General features: G+C 43.8%; 1 protein-coding gene across 5 annotated transcripts; it reads left to right on the top strand.

Annotated features, from left to right (window-relative positions):
* The first annotated feature begins 202 nt into the window (after positions 1-202).
* Positions 203-17,052, top strand: LOC101165719 (phospholipid-transporting ATPase IC). 5 transcript variants are annotated; one of them, XM_020702260.2, is made up of 28 exons: positions 699-963; positions 1,076-1,326; positions 4,906-4,997; positions 5,127-5,240; positions 5,750-5,848; positions 6,243-6,304; positions 6,619-6,691; positions 6,879-6,949; positions 7,924-8,015; positions 8,098-8,256; positions 8,979-9,067; positions 9,139-9,332; positions 9,403-9,611; positions 10,332-10,363; positions 10,444-10,600; positions 10,784-10,972; positions 11,057-11,169; positions 11,588-11,755; positions 11,982-12,093; positions 12,606-12,681; positions 12,754-12,877; positions 13,169-13,355; positions 13,445-13,668; positions 13,740-13,823; positions 13,899-14,123; positions 16,021-16,159; positions 16,330-16,460; positions 16,617-17,052. In XM_020702260.2, the coding sequence occupies exons 2-28, from the start codon at positions 1,302-1,304 to the stop codon at positions 16,806-16,808; spliced, it is 3,432 nt and encodes a 1,143-aa protein (XP_020557919.1). In that variant the 5' UTR covers positions 699-963; positions 1,076-1,301; the 3' UTR covers positions 16,809-17,052. The 5 variants fall into 5 exon arrangements, 4 of the variants coding, with proteins under 4 accessions (XP_020557921.1, XP_020557922.1, XP_011472149.1 ...); XM_020702262.2 differs by lacking the exons at positions 699-963; positions 1,076-1,326 and adding an exon at positions 203-623; XM_020702263.1 differs by lacking the exon at positions 16,617-17,052 and having other exon boundaries at positions 690-1,326; positions 16,104-16,159.

The following is a 17,052-nucleotide window of genomic DNA, read 5'->3' as shown; positions in this document are numbered from 1 at the left end:
TTGTGGGGGCGTCCTCTCTAAGGAAAAAAAACGAGACAAAGAGATATGAAACCACAAATGCTGAATTTAACTGACAGCGAGTTAGCATCAATTCAGTGAGCGGCCGTTGTTCAGCACTCGCCTCACAAACAGTTTCACCTGTTTGACCCTCCTTCGATGGGTGGAGGTAAGCAGTGGGTGCTCACCTCCACCAGGTGGCGTTAGATTCATGTAAAACAATTTATTGTTGACTTCCAAAATGAATGTCCTGGACTTCCATAGAGAAGGACTCAGACTGACGCCTCATACTTCACCGTTTCCTCGTAGAAATCAGAACTAAGTCTGATCAAACAAAACATGAATGAACTTTGCATGTTTTTGTCTGAACTTTGGTTGGAAAAAGCTTTTTGCATTTTTGTACCCCACCACCACACTCACGCATGACTATCGCACCTTCCCAAATGATTAAAATCTGACGTTTTCAGAACTCCAGAATATCAGACTGCATTTCTGTGGGTTTTATTGCTTTTGATCAAATTTGTCATTTTCGGTTTCTGCAGAAAAACCGTCTGAGATGTGAACTAAATCATCTGAAAGAAGATTCGTGGATGGGGGCATTGTCCAATTACAGCTCTCTTAGACCTGTAAGTGAATATTCCCTCTGCTGCCTCTGGGCCCGACAGCTTTCTCAGGTTCAAAACGTTCGAGGGGAAACAAAGATTTAGGGGGAAAAAACACAAATGTTCTTTATGTCAGGAAACCTTACACTCCCAAACTTCACCTGTAATCAAAGTATTTCTATGCAAAGTGTTTTTATGCTGTGACATCTGATAGGCTGGAGGCTCCTCCCTGACTGGGAGTTCAGGCTGTGATACTGAAGGCTGCACCTGGTGGAAATAAAGGGTGGGGGTGGGAACAATCCAAAAAGAAGGGAGATGAATGGAAAAGCACAACAGCCTCTAATCCAAACCTCTTTGGTCTGCGGTGAGTGGAGCTCCAGACTGACGGCATTGAGGGAAACAGGCCACCTTTTTCTGCTCACTGTCATTTCTAGTAAATGTAAAGTTTTTTCAAAACGGATCTTTGTTATTTGTAGTTTAGACGCCTCTGTGTTTTGGAGACGGACAGCAGCCGGACTTTCACCTTAGCAACATTTGTTGAGTTTGTGGAGGAGCAGCAGGGGAGCGTTCAGCTCATTAGCACTGACAGTGACTATCTGACAGCCGCGTGTCTGTAAGAACGTCCAGTAATGTGTCAAAACTGAACCAAGCCTCCGAGAGACCATCTTCCCAGAGTCTTTATGTTCCAGTCCGCTTTACATCATGGTTAAGGACGATTCTCAATCAGGTATGTCTTTTAGTTTCAGCAACATTCTTTATGTTAATCATTGTTTCATGTTTCTGTGTTGAACAAAAACTTACTGGAAGGACAGAGTTGATTATTTTCTTAATGAATTAAAGATTGAGGATTTTTGGGTCCAGCAGCCCTTCTTTCCTGCTTCTGTTGTGTAACCAAATCAACAAACCTTTCAAAAACATTTCAATATCAGAAACCCGGCTAAAGGCAGAGAAGGGCTTACACTTCCAGCTTGACAGCTCTGATTTTTACTGTGTGAATAGGAAAAATAAACAAGGCGGGGGGGGGCTCTTTGCATACACAACACAATGGAAACAATGTCTGGCTGTATTTATGATGTCATGGAATATATATCTGTAGAGATCTGTATGGTATAAGAGAGTAACGTCATAGTCAGTTGTGTTTATCGAGCCCCTGCATCAAACATTGAAACTTTCACAAGTGCTATTGAAAACATGTTTGCTAATATTTCCCCAAAAGGTAATACTTCTTTGTGGCGATTTTAACATAGATTTGTTAAACCCAAAAAAAATCACACCACGACAGAAGATTTTACTCATACAATGTACAGTTTAAGCCTATATCCATTAATCAACAAACCGAGCAGAATAACAACAAATAGTGCAGCCTTGATAGACAATATATTCACAAACTGTCTAGAAAACGGAACAAAAGTGGGTTGCTGATGACTGACATCAGTGACGACTAGGGCTGTGACGGTACACTAAAATCTCAATTCGGTTTGGTATGTTTTCTGTAATTTTTCAGTACAAAACGGCAGAAAAAAATGACTTGCAAAATGCATTTATTGGTTTTATATAATAATAAATAAAATTGACCTATGTAGGTGATCTGCTATATAAAATAATAAAACTATTAGCTGTCAGAACCCAAAAACTTTGGATAATTAACATTGGCCTGAAAAAAACATTTTAACTTGCAGATTTTTCTTCTTGTAGACCCGATTTTTACTCTCGGGTGATGCCGTTTTAAGTGCGTTAGTACATTAGATGTGTTACTGTGGCATACGCTATCTTTTCTGTTCCCTTCATTGATGCTGAAAACAAAGCCAAAGTGTTTCCACACAGGGGAGTGTGAGGAGATGGGTGGGATCCTCAATCTCTGGCCTCGCGTCTGCATTAGTTATGGTGATACTGTTGGCATGTTTACTGTCACATCCGTCACCTAATGGCGTCTCGGCGGAAACTCATGGTTAACATTGCTTCCGCCTCGGCGCAAAAATACATTTTGGGGGGGGAGGGACTACCGAAACGGTACAAAGTGAACCGAACCGAAATGGTTCGATACAACCACGAGTATCATAACACCCCTAGTGACCACCTTCCGGTATTTGCTAACAATAATTGTGTTTGTAGAGCAAATTTTAAGAAAGGCAAGTAGTTTACAGAAGAAAACTAACAGAGGAATAAATAAATAGAACTACAAGCCCAAACTTGGAAAACCCTTTATGAAAGCAACAACGTTAACTCAGCTTGTGAAAAATGTATGCAGGAGTTTACAACAATATACGACAAAAATTGCCCACTTACAAAATACTGTAATAGAAAAAAATATAATAAAAACCCATGGATGACAACAGGACTGAGAAACACATGCAAAAAAAGAACAATATATACAAACAATTCTTAAAAAATAGACGGTTAAAGAGGAGCAGCAATACAAAAATATGAAAACAAATTAACCAGTATCATAAGAACATGCAAAAAGACCATTACACAAAAAACTTATAAAAATAAATAAATCAAATACTAAAGAAATTTGGAAAGTATTGAACAGTGTAATTAGAAAACATGCAGAGAAAACAAATTAACCAGACTCTTTAGTTGGTAAATATGAGATATGCAACAACATTCAGGATATGACTAAGGAGTTCAATGAATATGTTGTAAAAAAAAAAACAGGGGCAAAGTAGGCAAACTGTACTTATCAATCAGAAATGGAAACTGTCGAACACTGCATTAAAAGAAATCCAAACTCGATCTATTTGAAACCCATGGATGTGAACGAAATTCTAAAATTCATCAAAGAACTCAAAAATCAAAAATGTATCCTTTTAAACTGGAACAATTCCACACAAAAAAAAGCTAAAGTAAATCCATTGCACAAATCAGGGGATAAACATCAACTAACAAATTACAAACAAATTGTATGTGAACATATAACAGGTGTGTTTGTGATGTTTGGGTGTGTGTACAGGCCCTGCTCTCCTAGATTAGTATGAGATCTGAACCTAACTGTAGTGAATAAAACCATGAACCAGCAACTTGTTGCTGGTTCATGGTTTTACCCCCCCCCCCCCCCCCACACACACACACAAACAAACACACACACACACCTCTATAATCACCCTCCTACCCCCCTCTCTAACATCCCTCTCTCTTTTTCCCTCCTTTTCTTTACGGTCCGGTCCAACAAAAAATGGTTACAAATATAAGTAAGATGAATTAAGTTCAGCCTAAACTACAAAAAGGGGTTAATTCAATCGGCACCTTGTGTGTCAGAAGATTCATAACCCCTGTTGTAACAGTAAAATATGTCCAACACAAGAGGCTTAAAGCTCTCATCTGTTTGCTCAGCTGTTGGACAGTACAAGTTAGGAAAAAAAATGAAATAAAAGTTGTTATTGATAATCATGTTCTGGAAAGAGTGACTGAAATTGAGTTCCTTGGAGTATTTATGGACGACAAAACAAGCTGGAAACCACAAATAAAGCAGGAACAAAGCTAAACTTGCTAAAAGCATATCAGTGTTGGGAACAACACTCACTCACAAAGCATGTTTATCGATAATACTTCCATATTTACAGTACAGTGTGGAAGTTTAGGGAAATACTTACAAAACAGCAAAAAAGCTTTTCGAATAATTCATGTTGTGGATTATGGGACACAAACACAATATTTTTAAAATCGGGTTTATTGAAATTATGGGAACTAGTGAAACTTAAAACAGCCCTCATCATGTATAAAGCCAAAAATAACTTACTTCCAGTAAACATACAACAAATATTCAAGGACAGAGATGGGAGTTACATGACATCAGCTGAACTTCAAAAAGCAGTGCATTCGCAGTACAAAAAAGAAAATGTGCTTATCAGTTTGTGGTGTGGATTTATGTAAAAGACTGGATGAAAGGTTTAAAACAAAACAAAAGTTTACATGTATTCAAAAAAAAACTATAGATGTCACTGATGGAACTGTACAAAGCAAGAAATGATCAACAAATACAAAAATGTCACGTCTGCATAGGTGCTATGCAGAATGTAATGTGAATGTACAACATGTACAAAACTGTAAATAGAAACACACAGATCATCAGGTGTTGTAAAAAGAGGTGAGATCACACAAGATTTCTCTTCAAACCACTCCTTTTCAAGTACACTGTCTTGTTTTATCTCTCTTATTTAAACTCTTGTGTTTATTTTCATTTGTGCTTGAAATAAAGAAAAATTGAATTGAATATCAAAGGTACATGATGATTCAGTATCTGTCCTTCTGTCACATGCAGTTACTGAACATTAGTTCATACTCAAACTGACGCTGTGATCTCCAGGTTTCACATGGGAGGCGAGAGCAAACGGCCGGGGCTTCCACACAGCCAGACAGAAGAAATCCTTCCTCTGCTTCCAATGGGGGCGATATGCAGTAAGAAGCCCCGCCCATGACCCAACCTGATGCAAAAACATCACCACGCATCCCTGTGTTGTTACCTGCTGGACTCATGTCCCAGGACTCCTCTCTAACCCCCCTGTTGTCCCTTTTCTGGGTTGGCAGGGCAACGCGGTGCACAGTCATAAATACTCCCCCCTGACCTTCCTGCCCCTGACGCTGTTCGAGCAGTTCCACAGAGCTGCCAATCTCTATTTCCTCCTCATGGTGGTGCTGCAGGTCAGATCTGCTCTTCTGCTTTGTTTTGAATAGCATCATATGGATTAGTTTAATGAATGAGAAAGATAAAAAAAGAGCCCCCACCAGGATTCAGCCTCAGTATGAAGGGGGGGATTGGGAGCATTTTGGTCTCAGCCTTTACGTTGATTCTGTTTACCTTTTTGTTTGTTTTCAGGCAATTTTCATTCCGTCAGAAGAAGTTTCTTCTGCTGATAAATCAAAAACTTCCTTTATCAGGAGACGTGTCAGGAAATGCAGGAGTTTTAAAATAAAGCTGTTCATAAAGACGGCGATGTGAGTTTGTTCTTTTTGAAGAGCCGCTCTCATCCCCTTCATGTTCCTCTTCAGGGGCTGAACTTGCATGTTCATGTAGAACAACGACTGCTGGTCCATTCCATCCTCCCACATCAATGCTGCAGGAACTCTTCACAGACGACTGTTAAAAAACACAACACAAATCCTCACCTACATGATGACATCTGTTTTTGCTTCTGTTCTGCCCTCGCCAGTGTGTCCCGGCCATCTCATCCATACCGTGGTACATCACCATGATCCCGTTGCTCGTCGTCCTCTCTGTCAGGGCCTTCAAAGACCTCGCCAACGACATGGTGAGAGGTTATCACAAGCATCTCCTCCTGCATGGATTTATGCCTGTGGTCTTCTGTCCTTCGTTGTCCTCATTGACTCTTTGTCCTCTTGTCATTGGAAAAAGCTGTCATCCCTGCAGCATCAATTTTCTGTCCCACCATCAAAGCTCCTTTAAATGCAGGCGTGATGTTTTGCATGGTGAATCAGCTGCTTAAGTGCATCTCTGAGTTACGGTCCTTAACAGCTCTGGGTGAAACGGCTGCTTGGCCCCTCTCTATTGACTAATCATTTAGTGGGGGGTGTAAATCTCTCAGCTGGTGTCACTGTAAAGCCCCATAATGGTACCCCCCCCCCCCCATGCCCCCATCCTCGCCACCTTCTGGTCTTCTCTCTTATGCAGTGTCTCCATTTCAGGCCAGAAGACGCTGTGATGCTGCGGTGAACTCTCGGTGCTGTGATGTCCTCATCTCCCAAAGGTGAGGGAGCTCTGGGCTTTAATTGTCTCTGCTTGACTTAAACTGTTCTAGAGTGTAAATGTCTGTAATTACAGACGTCAGGGTTGATGTTGTGGAAAGTCATGACTGTCTATAAAAAAACACACAAACAAAGGAAATGTCTGCTTAGGTAACGCGGATGAATGTTTAATCTTCTCTTTGATTCATCTTAAGGTTGCAGTGACTGTATTGCATGTGGGTTGTGTCTGAAACTACCATCACACATAAACCAGACCGCCGGTTTGGTCAAATCCAAAAACGAATGACATGAAAATGAATTTTGTTTTTTCTCTCAGTTTCAGATCAGCTCAGTGGAAAGACTTGTGTGTTGGAGACATTCTGCGGATCAGCAAAGACCAAGTCATCCCCGTGAGCCTCAGCCTTCCTCAAACATGCACTTCTCTGATTGTCTGTTCTTGTGTTTTGGTGTAGCTTTGATAAAGTTCATGGGAGACTTTTGTAAACTAAATCAATGACCTGTTTCTGTTGTTTAGCATCACAGGATGCAGAGGCTGAATTTGAACATCTTAGTTCTGTTTGGCTTCTCTCCTCACAGGCAGACCTTCTGCTTCTCTGCAGCTCTGAGCCTCACAGCTTATGTTACGTGGAGACGGCCGACATTGACGGGTAAAAATGAAGATTCTACTATTCTGCGTAATAAACTGTCATGAGGACGTTTTGTCTCTATGCTGGGATCAAAAGATGTATTTAAACTGTACAGAAGTCACAAAAGAATGAGGCAAACGTTTGGGAGGTTTGTTGTTGCCGTTGTGGATCTTTATCACTGGCATAAAGATCATAATCAGCCGTAGGGTTTAGAAGTTTAGAGCAAAGTTCTCTAAAATGCTTTAAACAAACAAGAACATCTGTTTCAGAGTCAATAAGCTTCAGTCTGAAGTGAGGGTTCCTAAAGTCATCAGTCACCCTGAGACTAGGAGGCTGCAGGTTCAACTCCACAGTCGGATCATAGCAAAAACTCTATGGAACCCAATCATTGACTGTAAATGAGAACTGGACTGAGTGACATCTCCCCCCTCAGAAAAACCATTCTTGCCCTGGTACCTTTTTTTCACAGCTTCTTGATAATCCTCTTTTTTTCATGATGTTTTTTCTGTAGTTCAAGTTATAGACAGACCAATCACATGCCTCAATAAAAGTAGGTGGAGCCTTCTGGCACCCACGTCCAAGCCAGCTTTTAAGTGGTATGGGCATGGCCTTCCAACAAGCTCAATCCTGATTGGTGAGAGTGGTTGCCATACAAAGAATGACTCAGACCGATGTGGACAATCACTCCTACTGACTACATCTGACTCCAACATGGCGGCATCCGTATCGTGAAAAAATGGCAACTGAATTGACTTCATTTGGTTGTTTTCTACGGGTGACGTCAAACAAACTGTCCTCCCATACGGTCAGTGGACCCAAAGCCTCCCTGCTTCACACTCAGGATTAAGGGGTTGAATTGGGGGGGGGGGGGGGGGGTCAAACCACCAAATGGCTCCCAAACTCAGCTGTGGTTGCAGCTCACCGGTCCCCCAGGGTTTGTGAGGAAGACATGTCTCCTGATAACTGATGTCCATCAGTGTGTTTGTCTTCTACAGAGAGACCAACCTGAAGTACCGACAGGCCCTCTCCTCCACACACATCCATCTGACCTGCTGCCCATCAGAGGGCGCTCTTGCTGCTTTTGATGGTCATCAAACCTTCAACTCAACACTCGTGTTCCAAAACCTTCAAGCTGCAGTAACACCTGTGTTCTTGGTCTAACCGTGCAGGTGTTGTGCAGTGCGAAGAACCCAACGACCGCCTGTACGTTTTCCGAGGTCATCTGCTGTGGCGGGGGGAGTGTTATCACCTGGAGAACGAGCACATCCTCCTTAGGGGAACCGTTCTGCGTAACACAGGCTTTGCTTACGGCCTGGTCGTGTACTCGGGTACAGAGCCTTTCCCGTTTTTCCTGAATTATGGTGTAAATGTTCTGCTTCTACCCTGAACTAAGAACAATGGGTTGAAGCGTCTCCAGACCACCTGCCTTCAGCGCTCTTTCCTCTCTGGCCTCCTTCAATGACAAATGTTATGATGTGGAATTCAGGCACTAAGTGCTTAAGTCATACAGCTGTGTGTTAAGTACGGCTATTTTAATGTCTTCTAGATTACCGGCTCCTCCTGTCAGTGATCGGTTATTACCGGAGCAGGCGGCGCTGCCATGTGACCCTTTCAGTTGTAGTCAAGCAGATCAATAGATCAGATTTCTTCACAGATAGTTTTATAAAGCATCCATCATAAGCTGTGCAGGCCTGACCCTGACTCTGCCGATTTTACTTCCTAGCGGCTTCACACTTGACATAAGCTGCTCTAAATTTACCAGGATCAGAGCTGAAGGGCTAATGCTTTCTTAGGACAAAGTTGAAATTATCTTCCTGCCCTTGAATGCTTTGGTCATTTTTGCAGGTATAAATTCCTGTTAATGAGAGCCAGCCATCGTAAAATATGAGCTTTAATCGATTCCAGCGAGGACTGTGTCTCATGCTGACCTCCATGCCAGGGTCAGACTCTGCACGTTTTCTGAAGACCACACCAGCCAGACCACAACCTGACCTCTTTCTCAGCAGGTTTTCGGACTAAGACGACGGTAACAATGTTTGATTTGTGGCAGGCACAGACTGTAAGATAATGAGGAACTGCGGGAAACTGAAAGTAAAGACGGCACGAACCGAGCAAGTTCTCAACAAAATGGTCATCGGGGTGAGTTGCTGGGAGGCTGGCAGAGGGGAACCCCTGTGGAGCTTTCATCATGTCTGTCTTTTGGTTGGCAGATAGTCCTGTGTCTGCTCCTGGTGGCTCTACTCCTCGCCGTTGGCAACAGCGTGTTTTCAGGCGGGGTCATGCGGCAGGAGGGGCCTCTGTCTGCGATGGTGTTTAACGGCAATCCAGCCTACTCAGGATTCCTGGTCTACTGGAGCTACATCATCCTCCTGAGTCCCGCCATGCCCATCGCGCTCTATATCACGTTAGGCCTCCTTCAGTGGTGTGTAGTCAGGAAGGGGGGGCACACATGCATGTTTGTTTTGTGTCTGCAGGTTCGAGGTGATCCACACCATCCACAGCCGCTTCATCGGCTGGGACCTGCAGCTGTACTGGCAGCCGGGAGACAGACCGGCAGAGGCCAGGAACACCTCGCTGAACGAGGAGCTGGGCCAGGTGGGATACCTGCTGAGTGATAAAACGGGGACGCTTACACAGAACCGACTGCTCTTCAGACAGTGCTGCATTGCCGGCGAGATCTACGGTAACTAAGAGAGCCGTTTCCTGTTTCACCAAACCAACGCTGAAGCGGCACTTTCACTGCACCTTTTTTCATTCAACAGTCTCAGTCTATTTTCACCAGGTTTTCATGCAGCGAGAGGCCATGTTGGCCATTATGGCGAGCAGAATACTGGCTATACCGCCGTGGTGTACATTTTTTAGTCAATAATATGGATTCACTTTGATTCAATTCAGCTGAAGTGTCATAGAGCAAAACGAAAAGATCATAGAAAATTCATCCTAAATCAGTGTAAATTCAAATAAGAAGTCAAAGAAAGAGTTTCAGGGTTTTAGTTGGCAGCAGGAGTCATTTTCACCTTCCTGATCTATAGTATCTATAGGTTTAGATGTATGTTTTACATGTGTAAATAAAAGTTACTGGAAGCAGAATACATTAAACAGGTAACGCTGGCATAAGGTAAGCAGGCTGTGATCCAGGTGAGTTCACATGGGCCACGCTGGACAAAAAGGTTTTTTCTTTCCAAATGTGTAACAGATCATTTTCATTGAAGCTAAATTCCATGTTTGCTTATTTACAGTACATTCAGTCATTCAAACCATTCAAAATAATCAATCTGTCACTTACTGCTGCCTTTTCTGTCACTTCCTTCCCGTAATGTAAATCACTTTAATCTTACCTAAACAGGCTGTTTCTTCTAAGAATTTATATAGTTTAGTCAAATTAAACCTTTTTCCATTCTAGGCAACGGCTCAGTCAGGGCAGAAGAAGTGGAGGTATCTGTTCTCACTCTTCAAACTGAGCTGGCGTCTTTCATAGTGGCTGAATTTAGAGAAACCTTCCATGTTTCATGCAGCCCATGGATTTGAGCTGGAACCCGTTCTCGCGCGGAGGCCTGCACATGTCTGCCCAAAGCCTTGTGGAGAAGCTCCGAGGACACCAGTGTCCAGCCAGCAGGCAGTTCTTCAGGGCTCTGGCCTTGTGCCACACGGTCATGGCAGAGTGGAAGGACGGTGAGGTTTGGTTCCACTTTCTTCTGTTTCAGAGGGATCCAGAAACTCCACTCTGACATCTGATGACATTTTAGTGCGATGAAAAAGTCAACTCACAGCATCAAACTCCTGCTGTTTTAGAACTGTGTCAGCTTTGCGTTTTAGCTTTCATTTGACGGGGGCTTTGTGTTTGAGTCCCTCCAGAGACTCCTGTCTATCAGGCCGCCTCCCCAGATGAGGAGGCTCTGGTGGGTGCAGCCAGGGAACTGGGCTGGGTCTTCCTGCGCAGGACCAGGGACTGCGTGGTGGTCTCTGAGCTGGGCGTCTCTCATCAGTATCAGCTGCTGGCTTTGTTAGACTTTACCAGCAGAAGGAGACGCATGTCTGTGCTCGGTGAGCGGACCCCCCATGAATCACTGATCAGTTCATGCAGAGGCTTCACCTCTTAACCCTCAGCTCATGTCTCCTTTATGTCAGTGCGGGAACCGGGGGGGGCATTAAACCTTTACTGCAAGGGGGCAGACATGGTGATTCTGGAGCGCCTTCAGAAAAACTCCCCATATCTGGAAAGAACTGAAACAGCTCTGCAGGTAAATCAGCTCTGGACTTTACTGACAAAGTGTTGTTTGTCTCTTTCTGTGTTCATGGGAGCTTTCCCCTGAAGTAAGCCAATGAGGAGGAGGAGGAGGAGGAGGAGGAGGATGAAGCCTTTGGTAAACCACTGTGAGGCCTGAGCCCTTTGTCAGGTTTTAGACCTGGTTCTTGTCGTGTTCTGTTTTCAAGTTTACCTGTCAGTCCAACCACGTTAAGGCTGTCAATCATCCCCAGCTGTCTTCATTTGTCATAATGTTCTTAATTGTTAACTCCTCTTCTTCGTCACTGCATTGTTCTCCCTCGGTTTTATCATGTCAGCGTTTATTTACTGAATGTTTATGTTTCTGCAACTGCCTACATTTCGTTCCTTTACTGCCGGTACCCTGACACGCCTGTGGACTCATGTCACATCAGGTGTTTGCTGAGGCCTGCCTGAGGACGCTGTGCGTCGCGGTTCGGTCCGTTCCTGAAGCATCATGGGAGAAGTGGAGGAAAACTCTGGCTTTGTGTGCTGTCATGGCAACTGCTGAGCGTGACACGCAGTTGGAGAAGCTGTACGATGAGATGGAGCAAGATCTGCAGGTGGACTCTGGTTCTCCATATTAACCTTCTGCTAGAACTATGAGGTCATAAGACCTGCTCTGACACCTGAGACTAACTTCAGTTCCCAAAGGAAGGAACAATCCATGCTTTCATTCACCGTTTTGACCATTTTGACCGTTTTGACCATATTCAGTTTTGTGATGTTCATTTGCTTTAATAAAGTTAGTGCTTTGAGAAACGCTCACTTAATTCTTTTTTTTTTAAGCTCCTGGGGGTAACAGCAATTGAAGACCGGCTTCAAGAGGGTGTTCCTGAAACCATCTGTCTTCTTCGGAAGGCCAGAATTAAAGTATGGGTGCTGACTGGGGACAAAAAAGGTATTTTGATCATGTTATCAGGAATGAGAACATCTAAAAAAAACTAGAAATTCATGAAAATAGTCAGAGCGAGCAGCTATGGCAGAACACGGCCCGGATCTGGTTCTGAGATTCTGACGTCAGCAAACACAGGAGATGCATCTTTGCTAAGAGGTTTATCCATTTAAAGGCAGAATTTTTACCATAGAAGTCTTTAGAATAAAACTTTTTGTTATTAAAATGGATTTGTTGACATTTTCCAAATAAAAAAGTTAAAATTTGGGTCTAATTCTGGATTGTTTGTGTTTAAATAAAACGAAAGAGCAAAAATGCAAACATCAAAAGAGTAACGATTCATTTCACCAACGATCTAATTCGTGTCATGATTAGTGGTTATTGATTCATTCTGAACGATCCCATTCACCGATCTAGAATGGATCCAGGACATCTTTAGCCCAAACTTAAACCAGTATGACTCAGAGAGAAATACCTTGTTGTTATGGAAGTTGTTTTCTCCGTTCCTGTGATCCTAGAAACTGCCGTAAACATTGGATACTCGTGTAAACTGCTGGATCCGGATGCCAGGCTGTTGGAATGGCAGGACCTCAGGTCTGTAACAGCAATGAGAATAAATGTGACTCCAAAAAACATTTGGAGCATTTCAACCATGTTTGCCTGCAGACAGATACTCCAGTCAGCAGATCCACAGGTCAGCTTCATGAAGGCCAGGCAGATGGAGCTGTGGGCCACCAGCAAAGAGAACGCTCCAGCGAAGGTTTCTCTGGTCTTCACCGGGCCTGAGCTGGTAACCAGAACCTCTTCAGTCATGCTGCAGAATGTCTGAAGAAAAAATAAATCACATTTCTGTTCCTTTTCATGCCACAACCTGATATGGTTGTGGTACGGAGCTCATGAGAGAGGTTTGTTCTTTTAGAAAATGATAAAGACTGCTCTTCTTCAAAAAGCGTTGTGATTGGTCGGTTTGACCGGCATCAGCAGCCAGCCTCCTCATGGTTTTGGTTGAACAGCAAAGGGAAGCAGAGTCTGGAATGATCCACTCCCCATCAGAACTAAAGCTGGATGTGCTTCCCTTCAGGCGGAGTTTGAGCAGAAACCAGAGTGGGGGGCCACTTTCATGAACCTGGCACAGCAGTGTCAGTCTGTTCTGTGCTGCCGGGTCACGCCTGCTCAGAAAGCTGAAATTGTAAAGTTGGTCCGGAAACACACAGACGCCATCACCATGTCCATCGGAGACGGCGCCAATGACGTCAACATGATTAAGAGTGAGTCAGGAGGCCTGAGTGAGCGTGTGCAGAGACAGCCTACTGTGGGACATTTTCACTGATTTTGTTTTCTCCCCCCACTGCCCCAGCGGCCCACATTGGAGTGGGAGTGGCAGGCGTTGAAGGAGGTCAGGCAGTGCAGAATGCCGACTTTGCCCTGTCTCAGTTCAGGTTTTTGCAGAAGTTGCTGCTGGTTCATGGCCGCTGGTCCTACCGTCGCATTTCCTTCTTCCTACGCTACTTCCTGTTCAAGACCTGTAGCTTTGCTCTCGTGCACATTTGGTTTGGCTTCTTCAACGGCTTCAGCTCGCAGGTTAGACACCAGCTGAAACCTTTAAAATCACAAGGTTACCTGAAGACCAACGCTGTCCTCTTTCCTCGCAGTCTCTGTATGAGACCTGGTTCATCGCGCTCTACACAGTCTGCTACACGGCCGCACCTGTCATGTGCGTGGCTATTTTTGAACAGGTAAGTCAAAGGTTCCCGTTCAGCAGACAATCCTAAGGATAGCTGTCTATGGAAGGCTCCGTCTTTGCTTCACAGGATGTGAGTGCAGAGACCAGCCTCGAGCTGCCGGAGCTGTACAGGAGTGGACAGCAGCAGGAGCTTTCTGGACCTCTGCAGCTCTGTCTGTCTTTGCTGCATGCCGTCTACACGTCGCTCGTCCTCTTCTTTGTCTCGTTTGGAGTTTTTTACAACACAGCCTACGACTACCAGACCATGGCCATCACTGTCGCCATGGCAGCCACTTTTACTGCCTCTGCTGAGGTCAGGGTCATCTTTAACTCTGTAGGAATGTTGAACCCAATGCTGGAATTGAAAATTAGGTATTTTAGAGGAAATACTTTAGGTGCAGATCACAGCAGTTAAACAGAAAGACTTCTTATATAATCAGGCTGTAATCATTTTATCCTGTAAAGTCCAAAGAATTGACACACAATTCATTTTTTGTTTGTTTTTTAAACCCTTTGGTAAAAAAAACACAAAAAATTACAATACCATTTCTATGAGACATAGACAATATCAGTGATGATACATTCAGGGATTTTAATACGTTGTGCTTCAACTATGTTAGTTTGAGGTGCAACAATATTACAATTTCAGGAAAAAAAGCCCTTTTTCTGCACTGCCTCAAATTTGATCTACATGTTTTAACAAGGGGTTACCGGGGGGGGGGGGGGGGGGTGCAGAAGACTTAGGAGGGATGAGCAACAGAGTGGAAGACCATTACAAATGAAGGGATCACACATGCATACATCTAAAAAGAATACGTCATTTGAAGGGCTGAAAATTAAATTTTTTTTGTTATTGTTGCAAAGCTTCATAATCAATGTCAATAATGAAAATGATATTGACTCAAACTGGAGATTTGGGTTTTTTCGGGACCCCCCCCCCCCCGGAGTAACTGTGTTGTAATTGAAATGTAAGACGTTGATAGATTAACATAGGGCTAAATCCATAGATGGCTTGTAAATGAATTGATAATTGTTGTGAGGACCAGAACGGGAGGCTCAAAGCCGCTGATGGCAGGTGAGTCGAGGTTTGAGGGGTCTGAATGTTTCAGAGCAGTGTTGGGGGCAAAACAGGCGGTTTGGATCAGGCAGAAGTCAAAACCGACTTGGTCTAGAGCCAGAGATCCAGACAGCAAGACAGAGCTCCCAGTAACAAGGACAGTCTGACGGGGAGAGGCTGGGTGAGCAGAGCTTAAATAGCGCGGGTCTTAATCATTGACTGTATCGGAGAACAGGACTGAGTGACACCCCCCACTCCCCCCGGCGGTCCAAACCTGGAAGTACCTGCTGGCTCCAAAAGACTTCTACAGAGAAATAAACAGTTGTTACCCAATCATTCTATTGGTCAGAAAAACCCTTCTGGATCTAAAACTTTTTTTTAACATCTTAATAATCCTCATTGTTTTTACATATTTGTTCTGTAGTTGAAGTTATTCAATAAATAAACTGACCAATCAGATGGTTCAATGGGGTTGCATGTTGTGTCCGCTGACCCCACCTTGAATGTTTCACAGACAGATTCTCCCGAGCCGCTTTCAGTGGAAGGAGTGTAGACTTCCAACAGGCTTACACATGATTGGCGACAGTAGTTGCCATAGAAACATCACTCAGACTGACTCGTACGAATAGCTGTCAACAGGCTTTAACATAGCGCCATATATGCCATTTTTCTGCGAAAAAAATAGCGACTGAATTCATTTCATTTTGCTAGAGACGGAGGTCAAGCATTTTCTGTGAGTGATGTCACATCCGCTCAGTCCAGTTCTCTATACAGTCAATGGTCTTGATGAGGGAAGTTGCAAAAGATGAGAAACACGGGGCTAGTGGAAGGGGTAGAATGCTCCGCCCAGCTTCTGCAGAACGGAGAAAAACAAAACGCCAGCGAGAACAGGGATCCCAAAAAACCTAAGAGGAGACAAGAATCTGTACATGAAGCTCTTTGTTCTGTTGATATGTTTCATTTTTGTAAATTTAGGGGAATTTCAGAGTCTGCCTTGTTGTTGTTTGGGTTCACCGTCATCCTTCCTGTGTTGATCTTTTTTCTCAGAATGTCCTTCAGTTGACATGTCGATCTGTGTTTTGCTGTTTTCAGAGAACTAACATATAAAAATGTACTTCTTTCATTCATTCTAATGGTTGTGTCTGTTTGTCAGATTGTGATCCTGACTAAATACTGGACAAAGTTGAATGTAGCAGCTGTGTGTGTCTCTGTGGTGATGTTCTTCATCTGCAGCAGGATCACCCACAGCAGTTTCCTCTTCCAGAGGTCGCCCAGCGACTATTACTTTCTAGGTAATGTTCTTGATCAGAGTAATCCTGTTCTGTTTCGGTTCCATTTATGTGTGCTGTGCTGCTTTGAGGCCACATCTGGGCAGAGACATTAGCAGCAAGTGCACACAACACCTTCAGTATTTGTTTTATTGATGTTTTTGTGTGAAACTCTTGGAGTTGTGTTTGTGTAGGTGTGTCTGAGAGGGCCTTTGCAGATCCCGTCGTCTGGCTGACGGCTCTGCTCGCCGCCTGGACGGCCGTTCTGCCATCCTTCTCTGCCCACGCCTTCAGAGCAGTTCTCAACGCTCCAGACAAACACAAGGTGGGGCATCTGAGAGCTTCTGGGAAGGCAGAAGCAAAGGTCCACAAATAAATGAAAATAGATACCCTTTTTAAAAGAGAGGTGTTTGTTACCTTGTTAATGTTCATCTGTGGAAGCGTCTGACATTTGGAACTGTGCGTTCCCACTGTAATCCAGGTTCACAGCACAGCCCCTCAAACCGTGGAGATGAGCTCAAAGTTCACAAGAAGGTCGCCTCTGCGCCGCTCCTCCTACGCCGTCTCTCAGGGGGAGGGGCCTGGCCGTGTCATCAACTCAGCAGTCTCCACCCGAAGTGCAGTGATGATGATGGATGAGAAGTCAGCTGCGACTAGTAAACCGGCTGGCTGACGCACTCAGTGACGCTGGACTAACATGAAGATTTACTCACAAACATAATTGTTGAAGTGAAAATGTCTTTTATGCAATATTAAATACTACACTGCAGGACTCATGTTATTACACAAGTAGATGTGGGATTTCTGAGATTGTAGATCATCATTTTAATTTAACTTAGTCGTGAAAATCAATCTTTTATCTGTTAAAGAAGCACAAACGTCTGTTAAAAAGAATCAAATAAAACATGCAAACTTTG

The sequence above is a fragment of the Oryzias latipes genome, chromosome 4 (genome assembly GCF_002234675.1).
Source record: "Oryzias latipes chromosome 4, ASM223467v1".
NCBI classification, from domain to species: Eukaryota; Metazoa; Chordata; class Actinopteri; order Beloniformes; family Adrianichthyidae; genus Oryzias; species Oryzias latipes.
Note: the sequence above shows the minus strand (reverse complement) of the source record. Positions and strands in the feature narration are given on the sequence as shown.

Coding starts and splice junctions, on each gene's coding strand:
- LOC101165719 (XM_020702260.2), top strand. CDS start 1,302: ATGGTTAAGGACGATTCTCAATCAG. Junction 9,068..9,138: donor TCAACAAAATGGTCATCGGG/GTGAGTTGCTGG, acceptor TTTGGTTGGCAG/ATAGTCCTGTGTCTGCTCCT. Junction 11,170..11,587: donor GAACTGAAACAGCTCTGCAG/GTAAATCAGCTC, acceptor ATGTCACATCAG/GTGTTTGCTGAGGCCTGCCT.